This window comes from Pan troglodytes, chromosome 7, assembly GCF_028858775.2.
Source record: "Pan troglodytes isolate AG18354 chromosome 7, NHGRI_mPanTro3-v2.0_pri, whole genome shotgun sequence".
NCBI lineage: Eukaryota > Metazoa > Chordata > Mammalia > Primates > Hominidae > Pan > Pan troglodytes.
The window spans coordinates 122,875,586-122,893,224 of NC_072405.2; the positions used below are offsets into that span (position 1 = coordinate 122,875,586).

Sequence of the window (17,639 nt, forward strand, 5' to 3'; positions counted from 1 at the left end):
TTGGTGAGAGAGCAGTCATGTACTTTGTATTCTCAAAGCGATTTTCTGAAAGTGTCACAGTACCCTCCTTTCTACAAATAAGCTAAACCAGTTCCTGTTTTCAGGGCCAAGATAGATTGCAGATGGAAATTCATCAACTGACCACCAACAGACTTCCCGAGGCTAGCCAATAAAAAGAGATACGTGATGTCTTGCTTAAAAGCCATCCAGTCCAGACCCTGCATTTGATCCCCGCCTCCTACTGCATCTTGTGTTTTTTGCCTCTATAATTTCCTACTCCTTAATCCTTCCCGGGATCACACCTTAATTTTGCACCAAAGGCTGCATTTCTCCAATTTGAGGATTGCTTTTAGAAAATAAAATCCTCTTTTCGCCTCCTCATATCTCATTGGTCTTTTGTTAACATCTGAAATGTACTTTCAAATGTTACAGAAAATGTAACATAAAAACATATATGGCAGGCCAGGTGCAGTCGTTCATGCCTGTAATCCCAGCACTTTGGTAGGCCGAGGTGGGCGGATCACCTGAGGTTAGAGTTCAAGATCAGCCTGACCAACATGGAGAAACCCTGCCTCTACTAAAAATACAAAATTAGCTGGGCGTGGTGGCACATGCCTGTAACTCCAGGTACTCGGGAGACTGAGGCAGGAGAATCGCTTGAACCTGGGAGGTGGAGGTTGCGGTGAGCTGAGATCATGCCATTGCACTCCAGCTTGGGCAACAAGAGCGAAACTCTGTCTCAAAAAATAAATTAATTAATTAATATAAAAATAAAAATATATATGGCAAAATATCAATAATTGTTAAACCCAGATAGTACGTATACAGACATCCTCTGGCAATCTTGCTGCATATTTGACAACTTTTATAATAAAAAGTTAAAGGTAAAATCTCTATTAATTCAACTTTCCCCTCCAGCTAGCATTTCATTTCACTTCATTTCCTTCTTCTCAGCAAAATTCCTCAAAAGAGTTGTCTAGATTCACTGTCTGCAATTCTCCTCCCATTTTCTCAATCTCTCACTCTGACACTGAAGCAGCCTTTATCAAGGTCACCAGTGGTTTCCTTGTGGCCATGTATATTTGCATTTTCAACATTTTAGCAGCATTTGTGGAAGGGATTATCCCTTACTCCTTGAAATCATTCCTATTTAGCCTCTAGGACACCATTTTTTTACTTGTTTTTCTCATATTTTACAGACTCCCTCTTCTCAGTCTCCTTTGCTGGCTCTTTTATATCTCCCAGATTTCTCAACATTGCTGAGCCCCAGGGCTTGGCTTCTTCTCAGTCTAAACTTACTCTCTTGCTTATCTTATCCAATTTCTTGGCTTTCAAAAATATCTATATGCTAATATCCTGTAACTTTTTCTCAAATATGGACTCTCTTATGATCTCCAGACTGTGTATTCTACTGGAATACGCCTCTGTCTGGAGCCTAACAACCATGCCATAGGAGTAGTGAGTATTTCTCATTCTCTCTCTGTGGTACACTCAAAAGGAGATTGGCTCTTAGAAAGGTCTGAGGTCTAGCTAGCATATAAAAGCAGTGGAAGAACACATAAAACAGGAGCTGTGTGAATTCTGATTGGGAAACCAAATATTTGCGTCTGAATTGAAGATGTCTTAATTTATTCCAGGAATTGGGATCTTATTAGGGAATACCCGTTTCTGCATATAACTTAAACAAATTAAGGAGTATGTAATCAAACATTCTGAAGATCTTTAGCACCAATATTCTTCAATTCTCAAAAATGTCCTCTCCTGTCCAACTTTACTGTTCTGCCCCATGATGTTATGTATGGGGTATTAGAACCCCTTCCTAACAGGTTTCCCTAGCTTCAGTAAAGCAAACTAAAGCTAGGGAAGCCTAAATTTGTTATTCATAAATATAAGTGACTGAAAGATGTTGTAAGATGTAAACTTAAACATGTTATTTCTTTGCTTAAAACACCGTAATGGATGTCCATCACTTTTTAAACAATGTACAATGTTCTCCAACATCTAAGTCCTGTTTGCCTTTTAATTTGTCCAGTCCTTATCTTCTTAGACCGAACAATGATGAATGTTGTGTTTTCAACGTCACATTTCTTGAAGACAGATTAGGCCTTCTAATTTGGTCTGTATGCAAAAGAATGAATTTAAGTTCATTCATGCTGAATTAATAGGGACTCTATAATGATGTAAAAGTAACGCAATGAGTATTGCGTTATCTGGCACACGTAGCTATTTAAGCAACTTCTGTGTATCTCATTGGTCTCATCTGTATACTGGAGATAATGATGATGATAGTTTTTTGCATCACAGACTTGTTGAGAATACTGAATGGGTTGATACATGCAAATCACTTAGCGTAGTGCCTAATCATCATAAGAAATCAACATACTTAATAAATTTTCATTATATCTCCATTTTACAAATGGGAGTCAGAGGGGTTAACTATGTTTTTCAACTTGCCACAGTTTCTAAGTTATGAACAAGATTTGAACCTGGGGAGTTTTTCTATCTGAGTCCATATGGACTATTACAGGGCTGCTGTTCATTACTATATCAATTCTAATAAAACATATACTCAGGCTTCAGAACAACATAGAAAAATGCATGAAATAAGACCTATTCATCATTGTAGAAACTGTGTCCTTCAAGGACTGATTAAAAAGCAAAAAAGAAAGAAGTGTTTGCTCCACATTGACTATACCTACAGTTGAACTGGGGATTCGAAAAAGAGCTGCAAAAAAGCCACTTAAGCCCAAAACAGATTTGTAGACACATCAGTTTTACCTGTTTCACTAATGTTATTCACTTTGCCTAGCGGAACTTTCTCATCTTTTCTATTTGGCAGAATCAAGCACATTTTCACAAATATGTCATTTTTGAGAAGCTGTTCCCTATCCTTCCACACACAAAAAAATACCTCTTTGCTACATTATGCATTTTATTCCTAATTCTCACATCATAGTGTCATACTTAGTCTTAGATATTTATTTTCCCTTACAATGTAGTAGAACTTCATTGATGAGAATATTTTATTCATTTTTATCTTTGCTACTCAACTCAGTGCTAATTAAATATTTGTTGAATTATATTGATTTAATTTTTGTTGAATAGTGGGATAGATAAATATATCAAATCCATCATTTGTCTTAAAGAAATTGCTAATGTCTAGTTCATCTTTTCTATATCACCATCACCTAGCACAGCATGACAGTTTGTTACTTAAACTCAGTTTGGTAAATTAATGAATAGATGAGTGAATAAATGAATGAAGGCTAAATTTCAAAAGGCTGAGTTTAGAGTATCCCAAATCTAGATGTTAAGAGAGCTTAATGAGAGAATCCTGATCTGTTAATATGAACAACACTCATTCATGGCAGAGGAGGGAACATACTCCTTTCAAAAGTGTAAGTAATAGATATTCAAAGTTTTTTGAAAATTTTTAATGCTACATTATCACCCATGCACAAAGAAAAGAATAATTTTAATGTTGTAACAACATATTATGAGATTCACTACAATTTAATCTTTTATTTTTATTTACATTTTATGTAGAATGCTTATAACTAGAAAGAAAGGTTTCTTAAAAGCTTTCCAAATTTGGCAATGACTTAAATATTATAGAAATCGATATCCTGAAATTCAGTAAACAAATTCAAGAAAAACTTCTTTGGCAAATTCTAGAACTTTATTTTTAGTCTATTTTAGTCTTCTTTTTTTCTCCTGAAGAAAATAAAACTATATAATGTCCACTGAAGGTGTATGCTGCTCAAAATGTTCATGCTGCTTGACTTCAAGTCATTATTACAATTCTGGACAATTCAAATAAACAAAGTATGAAGTAAAGAACCTTAGCCATGAGATCTGGAAGACAGACAAATCTATTCTTTATATCTAGCTTTGACACTTATCATGAATCACTTCATCTCTCTGATCACTGCTTTTCCAATATGGAAACTAGAAAGATTAGTGACTACCTACTAAGATTATTGCAAGTAAGTGAGAGAAATACCATAAAGTACCAGGTGAGATACTTTTATATAAATGAATAAAAGTACTAGCAAGGTACCACTATGTACATGCTGAACATTCAATAGTGTTATTTCACTTCTTTCTCCCTTATAGCTTTTGGCAGACTACTAAAAGCCTGAAAATTCTCTAAAGATATGAGATATGATTTCCATATCTAGGGCACTTGGTTTTGACAAGCCAGACTCACAAATGGGATGCTCATTAAGTCTAAGCAACTTACATGTAATCTTTATTCCTGCTTGTTTCTTTTTAGGTATTTATTTGTATATTTATTTGTTTGTTTTTGCTTTTAGGAGAAAGGCATTGTAAGATCAATAAATACAATGCAATCAAATGAGTATGTTGCAGGGGAGGGGATTCGAGAGGAAAAAAAAGAAAAGAAAACATGGTAAAGTCAGTGATGATATCCTTGAAATTTTACCTGAGAAACAAATCTGTAATGACATGTTAATATTTTTTCCAAAGTCATAGGAAATTTGGGATAAGGTGGCATGCCCAGATTAGACCCTAGTCAGTGGAGTGTAATTAAAAATTTTCTAAATTGAAAACTGGTATAACCTACTTTACCTTTTATAGGTATAAGGCAAGCCTTAGTTCAGTATTTTACACAAGCACATTACATCAAGTCATCTCAAACATCATGATTGAACAAGTGAGAAATCATATTATATTATCAGAAAAACAAAGCAATGTGTGGAAAAATGAAAATCAAACATTTTTGAGGACAAAAAAGGCTCAGAATTTCTTTTAGAAAATAGTGATCAGATTCAATTGAGATTCAAGTTTTATATGATATGAAAAGGTTAATATTTTATACCTGCAACATTCTTAAGCAGATATAACAAAACATCAACTAGTTCAAATTCAAAAAGATATAGTAAAATGCATGAAATAAAAGCTATCCATCACCTTTGAAATACACTGTTTGTCGACTGATTAAAACACATGAAGAGAAATGTTACTTACACATTGAGCATACCAATAATTGAGCTGGGATTCAAAGAGTGCTACAAAGAGAGTACTTGGGTACAATGCACAGATGTAGAAAAATGGTTTATAGCCAGAAAAGTAGTTTGGGGGAGGTAAATAATCCCCTAACTCCTTTTGAAAAACACCTGCTTGAAGTGCAATATTTACATTCTGCAAACAACTTCCTAAAGCTCTAAGTTCATTTGTCTCTATGTTTTCTCTGCAACTTACCTTGACATTTTTGATGATTACCAAGGATATTGTTTATTTAAATAAGCACACAGTCTCTACCTGACCCATATGTTCCTTCTTGACTTTGGATTTAATTTATGATGCCTATTTTATAACATTTTATTATTTCCATGGCAACTGTCTTGGTATAATAAACAAAGAATGACTTCAGCTACTTTATCCCGCAGTGAAGGAGCTGGATTTGAGAAGGGTAAGTCTGAGGTAAAGACAAAATATTAAAAAAAACCAGAAATGATAATGAAAAAATGAAATTCATTTTATCTCATACCGATAATATTTTCGTTAGGGACTGAATGCATTTACTAGGCAGAATAATGGCAGTCCTACTCTCTCGTATTCAACCGAAGCCCACCCCTGTTGATGCCACCAAACTCAAGGCCAGTTGGTCCCTCAGTATAATGCACTGTTACTAATTTATAGTCCTAGTTTGTTTTAATGTCCTTTTGTCTGTTTTCAAAGCCCTAGGTACATTTGAACCTATCTTAGCTAAGTGCATTACCAGATGACAAACAATAAAACCAATTATTAGAAATCAGCCTCTGTATTAATGGCATATATATTTTCTGCTATTATTTTTAATATTATAAGGCTAAAAGTAGAAATAATCTATATACACACATACACAGAACAAAAAGACACATGGATTTTATTTTAAAAAAATGGAATTAGAACAAATTTTAAAATCTATTTACCTAATATGATAATGACCTTTGTTCCCAGCTTCAAAATAATTTTAGGTACTGTCAGTCTATTCCAACTTCAATTAAATCCTACCCTCTCCTGAGATATGACATCAAGATCTAATTCAGTTATAAGCAGCGATAACATTTAATTATCTTCTCCAGTTATCTACACTGCCAAATGATAGTATTTCCTGAGAACCACATATGTCACTGTTGTAAGCAAGAACCAGTTTGGGGATACATACAGAATATTGAACTACACTGACTTATTTAATGTTTTAATTCTTACGACTTATAGCAAAAAATTGCTCCCAATCTAACTTGCTTTGAATAAAAATACCGTTAATATATTTTCCTAGGGAAAATTGCTTAACCTCCCTGTGCCTCAGGGCCCTTATTCATAGCTCATAAGACCAAACCTAGCATACAGTAAACACACAGCAAATATTAGCTTTTATTATTACCTCAGGTAAAATATTCCTTATCTGGCACTAATATATACTAGGGACAAGTAACCTAATTAAGTAAAGACATATTAAGCTAAAAACCAAAATTAGTTTGTCTGATGGCAAAGTTGATGAATATCATACTTTCTAGGTTAATATTATAACATTTATTTTTGCTTTAAAGCACTACTTTGAGGTCTATTATAGTTTTTCTTTTTTTCCAGCATATTTTCCAATATGTCTAGGTTAAATTTCTTAGACATAGCCAAAGAAAAAGTATGCTCTAGGTATTTCTGAACTTGGGCAAATTCCAAAACTAGGAAGAGGTCACCCAGAGTTTAGACAAAGAGCAAGTTTTTCTGGCACTTTCGTAATTCTTTCTGGTGTGAGAGTCTCACTCTTGCAATTGCTTCTAGGACATGACCCTCTGCAACAGAGATTCCACACAACACTCCACTCTTTGCCTCTCTTCTGTAATTCAAACTCTCTTTTAAAAAGTCTGTGTCCTCTCTGCAATCCCCAAACCTATCTTTGAACTTACCAATTAGCAGTCAAATTTTGGCTTGCAACAAGATTTATAGTCACAGCATAAGGACATATATGGAGAATGAGGTATTTTTAGGAGTCTTCTATTTTAAGTCCTCATAAAACTCAAAAATTTTTATCCAAAGAGATTTGAGATTTTAATAACATGAGAATCAGTGAAACCCTCCCTATGGGTGAATCACCATATAGATAGGTCAGGGTCTACTCTGTTAAGTTGGTTCCTGATGATCACATGGTGAATTAACTTTATACTGTCTTCTGTTCAGAATGAGCACCTGTTACTTGCCAAAGTTTGTGGCAGACACACAGAAAGTATAAAGATAACTAAGATCCAGCCTCCACCTTCAAAGGACTTACAGGTATCAAGTAAAATCGTCCTTATTCATGTGCCAGCTACAGTATAATAAAATAAATTCAGATATTTATCTCCTAATGAGCTGACTGGCTGCGTTCTAAAAGGATGTCTGTAAATTTGTTTGTCTACAAATCCCAAGTGAATAAGAATTGAAGTTCACAGTCCACAATCTAATTTCATTAAATAGGACATGTGTATTGGTCCCTCGCAATCTTGTGGATACTATTTCTATCACATACCTTTTTTACCTTACTTTTTTAACTCATTGAAAAAGTTTTTGAGTCAGCTATTTTCCCTGTTAAGCTCTGAATTTTACTGCATATTAGGGAAAGAATTATTCCATATACAGGTACAGAATTCATCATTTTCTCACCATATTCAATTTTTATAAATTTATCTTTTTGTTTCTATCAATCATAATCATAAGCCTCATCTTAGTAGTCTTTTCAGGCATCTTAATTACTTGGTTGGTTGGTTGGTTGGTTGGTTGGTTTGTTTACTTATTAGACTTGAGAGATTGTGTGTAAATAACCCACAGCAAATGCATTATAGACTAAACAACAGTGTGACAGCTGAGGTTGAAATGGCAATTATAGTCCTTTATTGGAGTTAGGCAGAATTGACTCTATTTTCCTCTTGAGCACAGCTTTGTTCATGTAAATGAAAGTTAGTAAGTTGAAAATGTGGAAGTAAAGGAGTTTTGTCGATATTATATATTCATTTCTTTATCAACTCAACAAATTTACTGAAAGCTTTCTATATGCTAAACACTGTTGTAGATAAAAAAGCAATTCAATACAGCATGATGAAATCTAGAAAGGGGAGATATGGAAAAGCTCATGCAACTCATAGGAAAGACATCGAACTTACTCTTGGGAGGTCAAGGGGGGCTTACCAGAATGAGTAAATGAGGTGACTTTAAAGGATGAAGGGATTAGGCCAAATTATGGAGTGGAGATTGGGGTTAAGAGAATAATATTCAGAATTTATCTTAAGGGCAATGGAGAACAATGAAAGATTTTAAGTAAGAGAGTAACATAATCAAATTTGCATCACAGGAGGTTCTTTCTGACTCCATAGTTTGGTTTAAGGAAAAAGGCACAAGAATGAAGATTAGAGTGCTGTTTAAACTATTACAGTAATAAGGTAGATAATGATAGATAATACTGTCTTGGACGATGACAGGGTAATGGGAATGGAGCTCAACAGATTAAATAGCAAAGGCTGCTTCAGCAACTAAACAATGATTTCTGTGTTTTCTCACTGCGATTTTATTATTATTTATTTTTTTAGAGACAGCATCTTGCTCTGTTGCCCCGGCTGGAGTGTGGTGGCACCATCACAGCTCACTGCCCCCTTGAACTCCTGGGCTCAGGCAATCCTCTTGCCTCAGCCTCCCCAGTGGCTGAGACAACCGTCATACACCACAATGCCTAGATAATTTTTTATAGAGAAGGGGTCTCATTATTTTGCTCAGGCTGTTCTTACTGTACTTTTAAACCCATATTCTTACAGATTAAAAAAATCATTTGTTTGCTTATGTAAACACAAGTGAGAATTTGGTCATTTGCATGCACTAGACCTCAATATAGCCTTAAAATCATAAAGTATAGAAAATGGTTGGCATGTTTTCAAGTGGCATGTAACATCTTGTGGCTATATTCCAGGATGCATATAGCCATGTAGAGAAATGTCAGTAGAAGACGCTAAAGCCAACTCATGAAAGGACTTAAGAAATTGTGACTTTATCCAGTGGGCAAAGTCAAACTTAGTGTTTTATGCAGGGAATAGACAGATGATCTGGTCTTTCAAAGGATAACTGGTATGGTGGACAGACTTTAAGTTGAACCCCATGATACCTGTTTTTTTTAGCAATTATGCCTTAAGCCAATCTCCTTCCCTTGAGTATAGGCAGGATCTATGGCTTTCCCCTCATCACTCCCTGTATTATGTTACCTTCTATAAAACTTCATCTTCCTCACAGATTCACCAGAGAGACACCCCTTGCTGGCTTGATGAAGTAAGCAGCTGTATTGTAGACCACATGGTAAGGAACTGTGGATGGAATTGAGCAAAGAATTGAAGCTTTCAGTTCCACAACACAAGAAACTGATTGCTTCCAATATAACCATGTGACCTTGGAAGAGGACCCTGAACCTCAGGTGAGAACTCAGCCCTGGTTAACACATTAATTGTAGTCTGTGGACCCTGAGAAGAGGGTCTAAACCATGCCCAGACTCTCAACCCACAGAAACCGTGAGAAAGTAACTGTATTGTATAAAGTCTCTAAATTTGTAGTAATCTATTACTCATCAATAAAAATCTAATATAATTAGTTACAATATTGAAGATAAATTAGATGAGGGAAAGCTGGAAACAGGAAGTCCAGCTAGGAAAAAAGAGGTAACACAATGAGATTATATATATAACTGCTAAAATATGAACATGAGAGTCAGAAAGAGTAGGTTTTAAGCTTTTTATCAAGTTCTGTAATTAATCACCTAGTCACATTATAAAATGGAATGATAATATCTTCTTAAATGGTTTGTATAAAGGATATGTGAAGTGAAATATTTACACAGGGTTCAAAACAATGCCTACCGTGTATTATTATTCTTATGCTACTACGTTAATCTTTTTGAGGACCAATGAGAGCTGGGCTAGGACAAAGGCAGTGAGAACGAAAATAGTGGTAAATTTGAGCAATATTTTTAGGTGGTAAGTCATAAGGACTGCTCTGATATGGATAAAAAGAGAGGGAGGAAGGAGTGAAAGATAATACAATTTCTAGCTTGGATGATTGAATAAGAATGATTCCATAACTGAAATAAAGAGTGCAGAAAGAAAGGCTGATTTGGCTGAGGAGATAAAGAGTTCTGTCTTAGCGGTGTAAAGTCAATGTGCTTGTGGGAGGACATCCATATGGAGAGGTCCAGTGTACTCAGAAGAGATTTGAGTATATGGATAGATTTTGAGATGGTTGAGAATTATGTTACCAACAAACTACATCAGTATTCACACACACACACACACACACACACACACACACACTCCTAATAGTCTCTTTTGAAAAACATGAGAAATATTTCCTCTTAGTAATAAATACATTATGAGTTTAATAAATGGAGCCCAGGATGAAAAATTAGAGAATAGGTAAAGGATCCTTTCTTCTTTCCCTAAAGGATCAATGACTAAGAAATGCCCAAATACAAAAGGGATATTTAAGTTGATTAAGCTCGATAAGTCTGTTGCAAGGGCCAGCAAACTATGGCTCCACAGCCATATCCAGATTATTGTTTTTGTAAATAAAGTTTTGTTGGAACACAGCCACATCAATTCATTTATGTATTTTCTATTGTTGCTTTCACAATACAATAGCAGAGTTCAGTAATTGTAACTCAAACCGTGTGGCCTCAAAGCCCTAAATATTTACTGTGGAGCACTTTACAGAAAAAGTTTGCCCACCCCTGGTCTATTGTATAAAAAAATGATAGTCTTCTAACTTGAAAATTGTGCATCAATAAGTAAGGTAATAAAGGAATGTTGCTTGAAATGCCACAACACTCATCTAAGAATTACAAATCTTTGTTTCTCGTACATTTCTTTTATTTATTAATTGTAACATTTCTGAGCATGCATTTTCTAAACTGCTAAAAAGGAATAACACCTCCTCTGCTTACTTCATAAGGTTGTGAGCAATAAACTCTTTTAAAAATGTAGATAGCATTGAACAAATATAAGTTAATATTCTAGAAGCTTTTATATTGTTAAGCCAAGAAATCAATGCATTCAGTCCTAATCATACAAGAAAGAAGTAAATATATATTTCTTTATATTACTCACTAGAGCACTTTTCTTTCATCTTAAAAAAAAATTGGGTTAAATAGAACTCATACTGGCATCATCCTTTCCAGAAAAGAAAAATATAGAAAATTAAGGCATTTGCCTAAATTAACCAGCTAATTAATGGTAGACTCTACGATCAATCTAAGTCTCTTGATTTTTAATTTTCTTTCTACCAGGCCATATATCTGCAATGCTGACTAACTGGATACATCAGTCATATTTGATATACATATGTGGGCATCTGATAGATATAATTTTAGTATAGAGAGCTTGGAGGTTAAGATAAAGTAAATATAATTTGTTTCAAGAGAAATTGCCTCTTCAAATGCACTTTATTCTTTCATATTTTGAATTTTTAATACATTTTCATTTTGGAATAGTTTTAGGTTCACAGAGAAGTTACAATGATAGTACAGACAGTTTGCATATATGCTGCACATTCAGTTTGCTCTCTTGTTAACATTCATTTTTAAACTAAGAAATAAATAACTATCATCATATATCATCTGAAAGGTCAGAAAAGTGAGAATAATATGTAGATGTGTAATATAGAGTTATCATTTTTATCATTTGACTCATGATTAAGGCAAGATGTTGTTACTTGTCCAAGGTCAAATAAAAAAATCAATGACACACGAAATTAGAAACAGAAGAAGATGTATTAAATGGGGGATTATGAGGATGAATGAATTAATGTCTTTGAAATCACTTCAAAATGTGTGGGCTTCTTAAAATATGTGGACTCCTGCCTAAAGACAAATCATTACTAATATTTAACTTGCTAATCTACTTTCCAAAACAACATGTTCTTTCATTAGCTCGTTGTTTATTTGCAACATGGCCTGGCTTGGTTCCTGGTATATTTGGATGCTCAGTGAAGACATGCAAGTTTTTCCTGATTTAAAAAGATAGCAACGTAAATGACAGTGTTTTTGTAATGTAAACTTTAGAAAAAGAAATCATGTACTTATACCTTAAACAAAAAAGGAAACTGTTTCTTATTTTAATCAACTTATCAACTTACCGGTACTTTTTATTTTTTTATTTATTTATATTTGTTTTATTTTACTTTATTTTTTTGCTGTTGGGTATTTGGTTGCCACTTAAAAAGGTGATCAGATATTCATTCCTGAGAAACATGGCTCTCCAGGAAAATCATTCAAATACAAAACATCTTAACTAAAATATCATTTTTTCTGTTTTTGAAGTTTTTCCCAAAATGTGAAGTATAATTACAGATACATAAATATCTATTTCAGATAGTAAAACTTTCATCTTGATTACTAACTAGTAAACGAGATTTTGTGTATTGAGTGCTTAGCTACTAATAGTGTAATAAAACTTTTCCTGTTATACTCTTAATTTCTGTCAAGATTATTCTCCCGCTTCTACAAATTTTTCTGCATTTAAGCAACATCAGATAAATGGATTACGGTTGAAGAAGTTTTCCTCTAGTTAAATAGAGGACAAGCATACGAAGTTCTCTGAAGCCATGTATCAACTATAATGCAGGCCAGATTTCCTCCCAACTTTATCAAAGTCTCCAGTCAGAGACAATGGTGTGCTACTACTGTGGACCATACACAGGACTTAGACTCGGAACATTGTGATAATCATAAATCTGCCCCTGGGTTTGTGTTCAACCTTGAGTATTTTTATAGACATCATATCTTTACTGATAAGATAGTTGTATTAAACTTACTTTCACAATATTTGGGAGTCTTTGGAATGAGATATTACACGACAGAATTTTTCATAGATGTAAATGGCCATATTATGGTATTATCACATTTTAATATTTTGTTAAACTTTAAACTTAAATGCAGAGCTTGTGTAGGAAATTGTTTAAAGAAAAATTTTATTTATTCCTCATTCAACATCCAGAATAAGATAAATTTTGCCAAATTCTACCAAAAGAAATGAAGATACCAATCAACCTGTACACTAAATATTGAATCAAAATCTATATAAATAAAATGTAAAGTAAGTTTCCAAAACTAGCTTTATCAGTTCCCTTACTATCCAGAATCAGATGCCTTATATAACCTATATACACACAAATCACTTTAGTAAACGTTAATATTAGTTTCATACTTTGTATAAAATTTAAAACCTCATCTGGGGCTTGTTCTGGGAGTGTATCCATCATTTGTACCCTTGTGCCAGGAAAAGAATGTTTAGATTCCAAATAACTGAAACAGCAGCAAACTTTTGAAATACAACCTACTTAAAATTTGGCTATTGTTAACCTAGGCTTTCTATGCAGTTGGCAATGCTGAAGACTAAATAATGATTTTTTAAACAAGTATGAAGTAGAGAATTGGTGTTAGGATATATGAAGTAAAAAGTACAAAGAGGTTAAGAAGAAATAAAAGCTGTCCAAATAAACTAACATTCCTAAAAGTGGACATCTGCTCAGATGAATGGCTACAAATAATATGCATTTTATGTGAATAAAGACTAAAATATGGAAAAAAAACAAAATAAGAAATATACACATACGTGTGTTTAGAATCAGAAATTCAAGAAGGAACAAATTTGTTTTGAAGCATAAGCAAAGCAGTAAAGAAAAAAGTTCAAAAAAATTGGAGGAGTAACATTTTAAAAAACATTTCTTTTTAAAGGAATATTTCTCCCCATCCTGTAACTTAAATGTATGCCTACCGTGGAATTTATTAAGGTCAATTGAATTAATTGTAAATTTTAATAAGCTTAAAAGCAAGCACAGCTAATTTGAAAATGGGTGGGGGGGAATTCCCATGGCAATAACTTTGCTTTCTAAATTTGTCCACAGGGTAATTTTCTTTCATCCTTCCCATTAAAGATTTGGGTACGAATAAACCAGTCTCAAAGAAACACCTTAATAAAACAAAATTAACTCAATGGTAGATTTTTGCAATGTCAGGTTTTCATAGATCCATTTATTAAAATATATCATAAATATAAACTAAATTTTTTAAATGTACATGTAAACACTTTTTTTTCAACCTATGTAACGGCCTGGCATGTATTCGGTTACTCTGAGAGAAAATGTTAGTTCTCTATGATAGATTCCTTCTAGAATCACGTTTCCCTAGACACTAGTGAGGAAAAAATTGGGCTTTGGAATGAAACAGATCACTACAAAAAAATCATAGTGCTACCTCTTACAAACTTGATGATCTTGGGCAAGTTATTTAGCATCTCTAAGCCTCAGGCTTCTTCTAATGAAAAATGGAAGAGATAATAATATCAGGATTTTAGTAAGGATTAAATGAGATGACTTTACATAAAAGAACCTAGCAGGTCCTTATAATGTTAGTGTTTTATAAAATGGAATTATTTCCCACTGTAATTGATTTTATAAACTAAGTTGACAGGCTGGAGAGACAGCAGATTATACGCATAACAATTAGTTAAAATAAAATCTAAATTCGGAATGCTTCCTATATTCAAGGGATTGTGCCAGGTGTCTGATTTATATGACTAATTTCTTTTAATCCTCATAACTAACTCATAACAATGAGTTAGGTGCTACAGTTGCAAACATTTTGCTGATGAGAAAAATGAAGTTGAGAAAAGTGAATTGGCCAAATATCAAATGGTCAGGCACTCTGTAGCCCTCACTTGGACTATTCCAAAGGTTTCATTAATTACCTTCGAAAACAGTCACAAAAATGAAAATTGGCATAATGAAGTAAAGTACAGGAATTTCAAATGTGGGTGGCAGTAAGCAGTAGCAGTAGTAACAACAAAATGTCCTTAAAAAAAAAAAATGCACCCTGCATAGCTCCTGGAAAAGATGCCCTCAGAGTATGATTACTTATCACCTCCCAACTTCAAGCCTCTATGGTTGCTTGTGCCATTTCTATAAAAATCTGTGATTTTTAAAGAGAAATTTCATCTGCTATGTATCTTGAAAACAATCTCATTACAATAAAAGACTTCAGACCCACACTAACTTGGATGATCATATTTTTTGGCTTGATTTGTGGTTCCACAGGAATTCCCACATTCTATATATTGGACAATATATTGAATAAGGCAAAAAGGATATCACTTCTTCATTCTCATTTCAACCTGCAGGGCATTTTGTATCCATAGTAAAGAGCAGGGGCTTAAACCACATTTCAAATCTCTACCAATTTTCCTGATTTTGTAGCATATTATAAGTTACATAGATTTGTGAACCATAATTAGATTTATAATTAATCAAATTAAGTGCTTGTGATAATTTTCAATAGTTTTATAAAATAATTATAAAATGGCCATTTGAATCTTATTCTATCATAAGATGTACTGATAATCACTAAACAGCAAGAAGTTTTTGGCCTTAATATTTTCTAATTTAAAGAGGGAATGATTTAAGTCTTAATGAAAAGCCTTTTTTCTACCGAACATTTTTTTCTTCTTATCAGTCAAAATATTTACTTCCAAAGATTGAGGTGGTGACTTCACGCTTCCAACACTTTAATTATAGTTATTTTTTATTTCACAACATGAATGAATAGCTCTCTTAATTTATCTATCAAATATTGAGCCAATAAGTTCATTAAGAGCTCTTAAATTAGTTACCTATTCTTCATTTGGCACTTTCTCTTGTAATCATCTTTTATGCATGTTAATTTTAAGTTATAAAATATTGTCAAAACCTTGGTCAGAATATACTATCAATAGAATACAAGAATTCTATTTTCTGTGAGCTCTCGAAATATGATTCTATTTCTATCTATCTATCTATCTATCTATCTATCTATCTATCTATCTATATCATCTATCTTTCTCCATATATCTATGTGTCTATCATATTTCTATCTATCTATCTATCTATCTATCTATCTATCTATCTATCTATCTAATTTGTTTCTTATCCCTATCTGAAAACAAATTTATAAGCATGGTTTCTTGAATGGAGCAGTAGAGAAGTTAATTCAGTTACACCAGATTGCCAAATAGAAAAAAAGTTGAAATAACTAATGTGAAATAAATGCAGAAATTCAACAGATTATAAAGAACGAAGGGTGTAACCATGCAACTCCATGGACAGTGACTACACATACAAGCAAATGAAAGCAGCTGACCACGTACCCACACACCTTGGCAGAGGTGCACTCCACACTCGTCGGCCACCACCAAGACAGATGATCTCTGATGTTCCTTCCAGTCGATAACCCGATGAGCATGAGAAAGTCAGAGTGTCACCAATCCCAAAGTTGAACCCGATTCGACTACCATATTGAGGAATGCCAGGATCTTCACAAGGTTCAAGGTTATATTCTGTAAATTAGAGAGAAAAATTTCCCCGCGGGGGAGGAAAGGACAAAGAAAATGATAGTGGTTATTTTAAGGGTATATTCCTATTGTTTTTAGAACCTAGTCATATATTTAGAAGGGACTATATGAATAGCTATCAGAACGTACAAATGGCACACATACGTTTCTTTTTCTGTGAAATAGCTAATAACTTGATAAATATTTGTATGTGTGGTATTCAATATAGATGAGAAAATATCACCTTCTGAGTAATAAATTAAAAAATAGCTATTTATCTTATTGTTTTTTCTGCATTAGAAACATTTTTATTTCATATATTTTTGACTTACGGCATAAGAACTGCATATTTTCAAACACAAAATAACATTTGAAATGAAATCATTTGCACTTTTGAAATGCTTTTGCTTAATATTTTACATTTAAATGATAAAGGCCCTTCTGCTTCTTGTATACAAGTTCAATTAATGCATATTCTGAAAAACACATGACTTGAGATGCAAGGGTTTATGTGAGACTGAAGTGACCACACATTGAAAACTATTATATTATGGATTTTTACAGGAAGTTTTCCCCAGGCAATAAATGAACATTATGGAAATGAACAAGTAAACAGTCTTCAGGGTATGAAACAGTAGAGTTGATTAAACATTATAATTTATATACAGTCCTAAGAAGAAGTAGCTTATCTAAAAATATTCCCAGAGCAGTTACTGTGTAATTACAACAAAGAACAAGAGGCATTGCTTCATGTTGATTAGCTAATATTTTATGCTTTAAAAAAATTACTTGGACTTTTTTTAACATTCTAGGTTATGCTCATTTACTATTCATGATAAAATACTTTAATGATTTTAGCATCCAAACATTTCCACCCAAATACTAAAATAGTTGTTTAAGAACAAGGTTAGTGCTTGTATCATTTTAATGTTAGCAAGTTGGCGTAAGATTTACTTATTAATTTGTGTCTGTATTAAGAAATAGCTAGTTGTGTTCATTCAAATGGAAAGTACAACTCTAAGTGGTGGGAATACATTTTATTTTCTTTGGTCTCATACAATTTTTTCCCCCTGTAATCTAAGTAATACTATTGTCTATAAGTGAGGTTATACTAGAAGAAAGGAGTAACTATGTTAATTTGATTATAGATTATAGATTATCTAACTCCAGAATAATAAATTACTATTTATTAATTATAATATATAATTAAAATATATACTTTATTATTAATTAATTAAGATCATTAATTCTGGCCTGTTGACTATGCCT

At 33.2% G+C, this 17,639-nt stretch overlaps 1 protein-coding gene across 8 annotated transcripts in view; it reads right to left on the reverse strand.

The window, feature by feature from the left end:
* CSMD3 (CUB and Sushi multiple domains 3) overlaps window positions 1-17,639 on the reverse strand; it is a 1,209,558-nt gene that overhangs the window by 388,716 nt on the left and 803,203 nt on the right. For all 8 annotated transcript variants that reach the window (XM_054656949.2, XM_016959787.4, XM_016959790.4 and 5 more), the window contains one exon: window positions 16,188-16,376. In XM_054656949.2, the coding sequence (XP_054512924.1) occupies window positions 16,188-16,376 (189 nt within the window). The remainder of the gene's footprint in view (window positions 1-16,187; window positions 16,377-17,639) is intronic.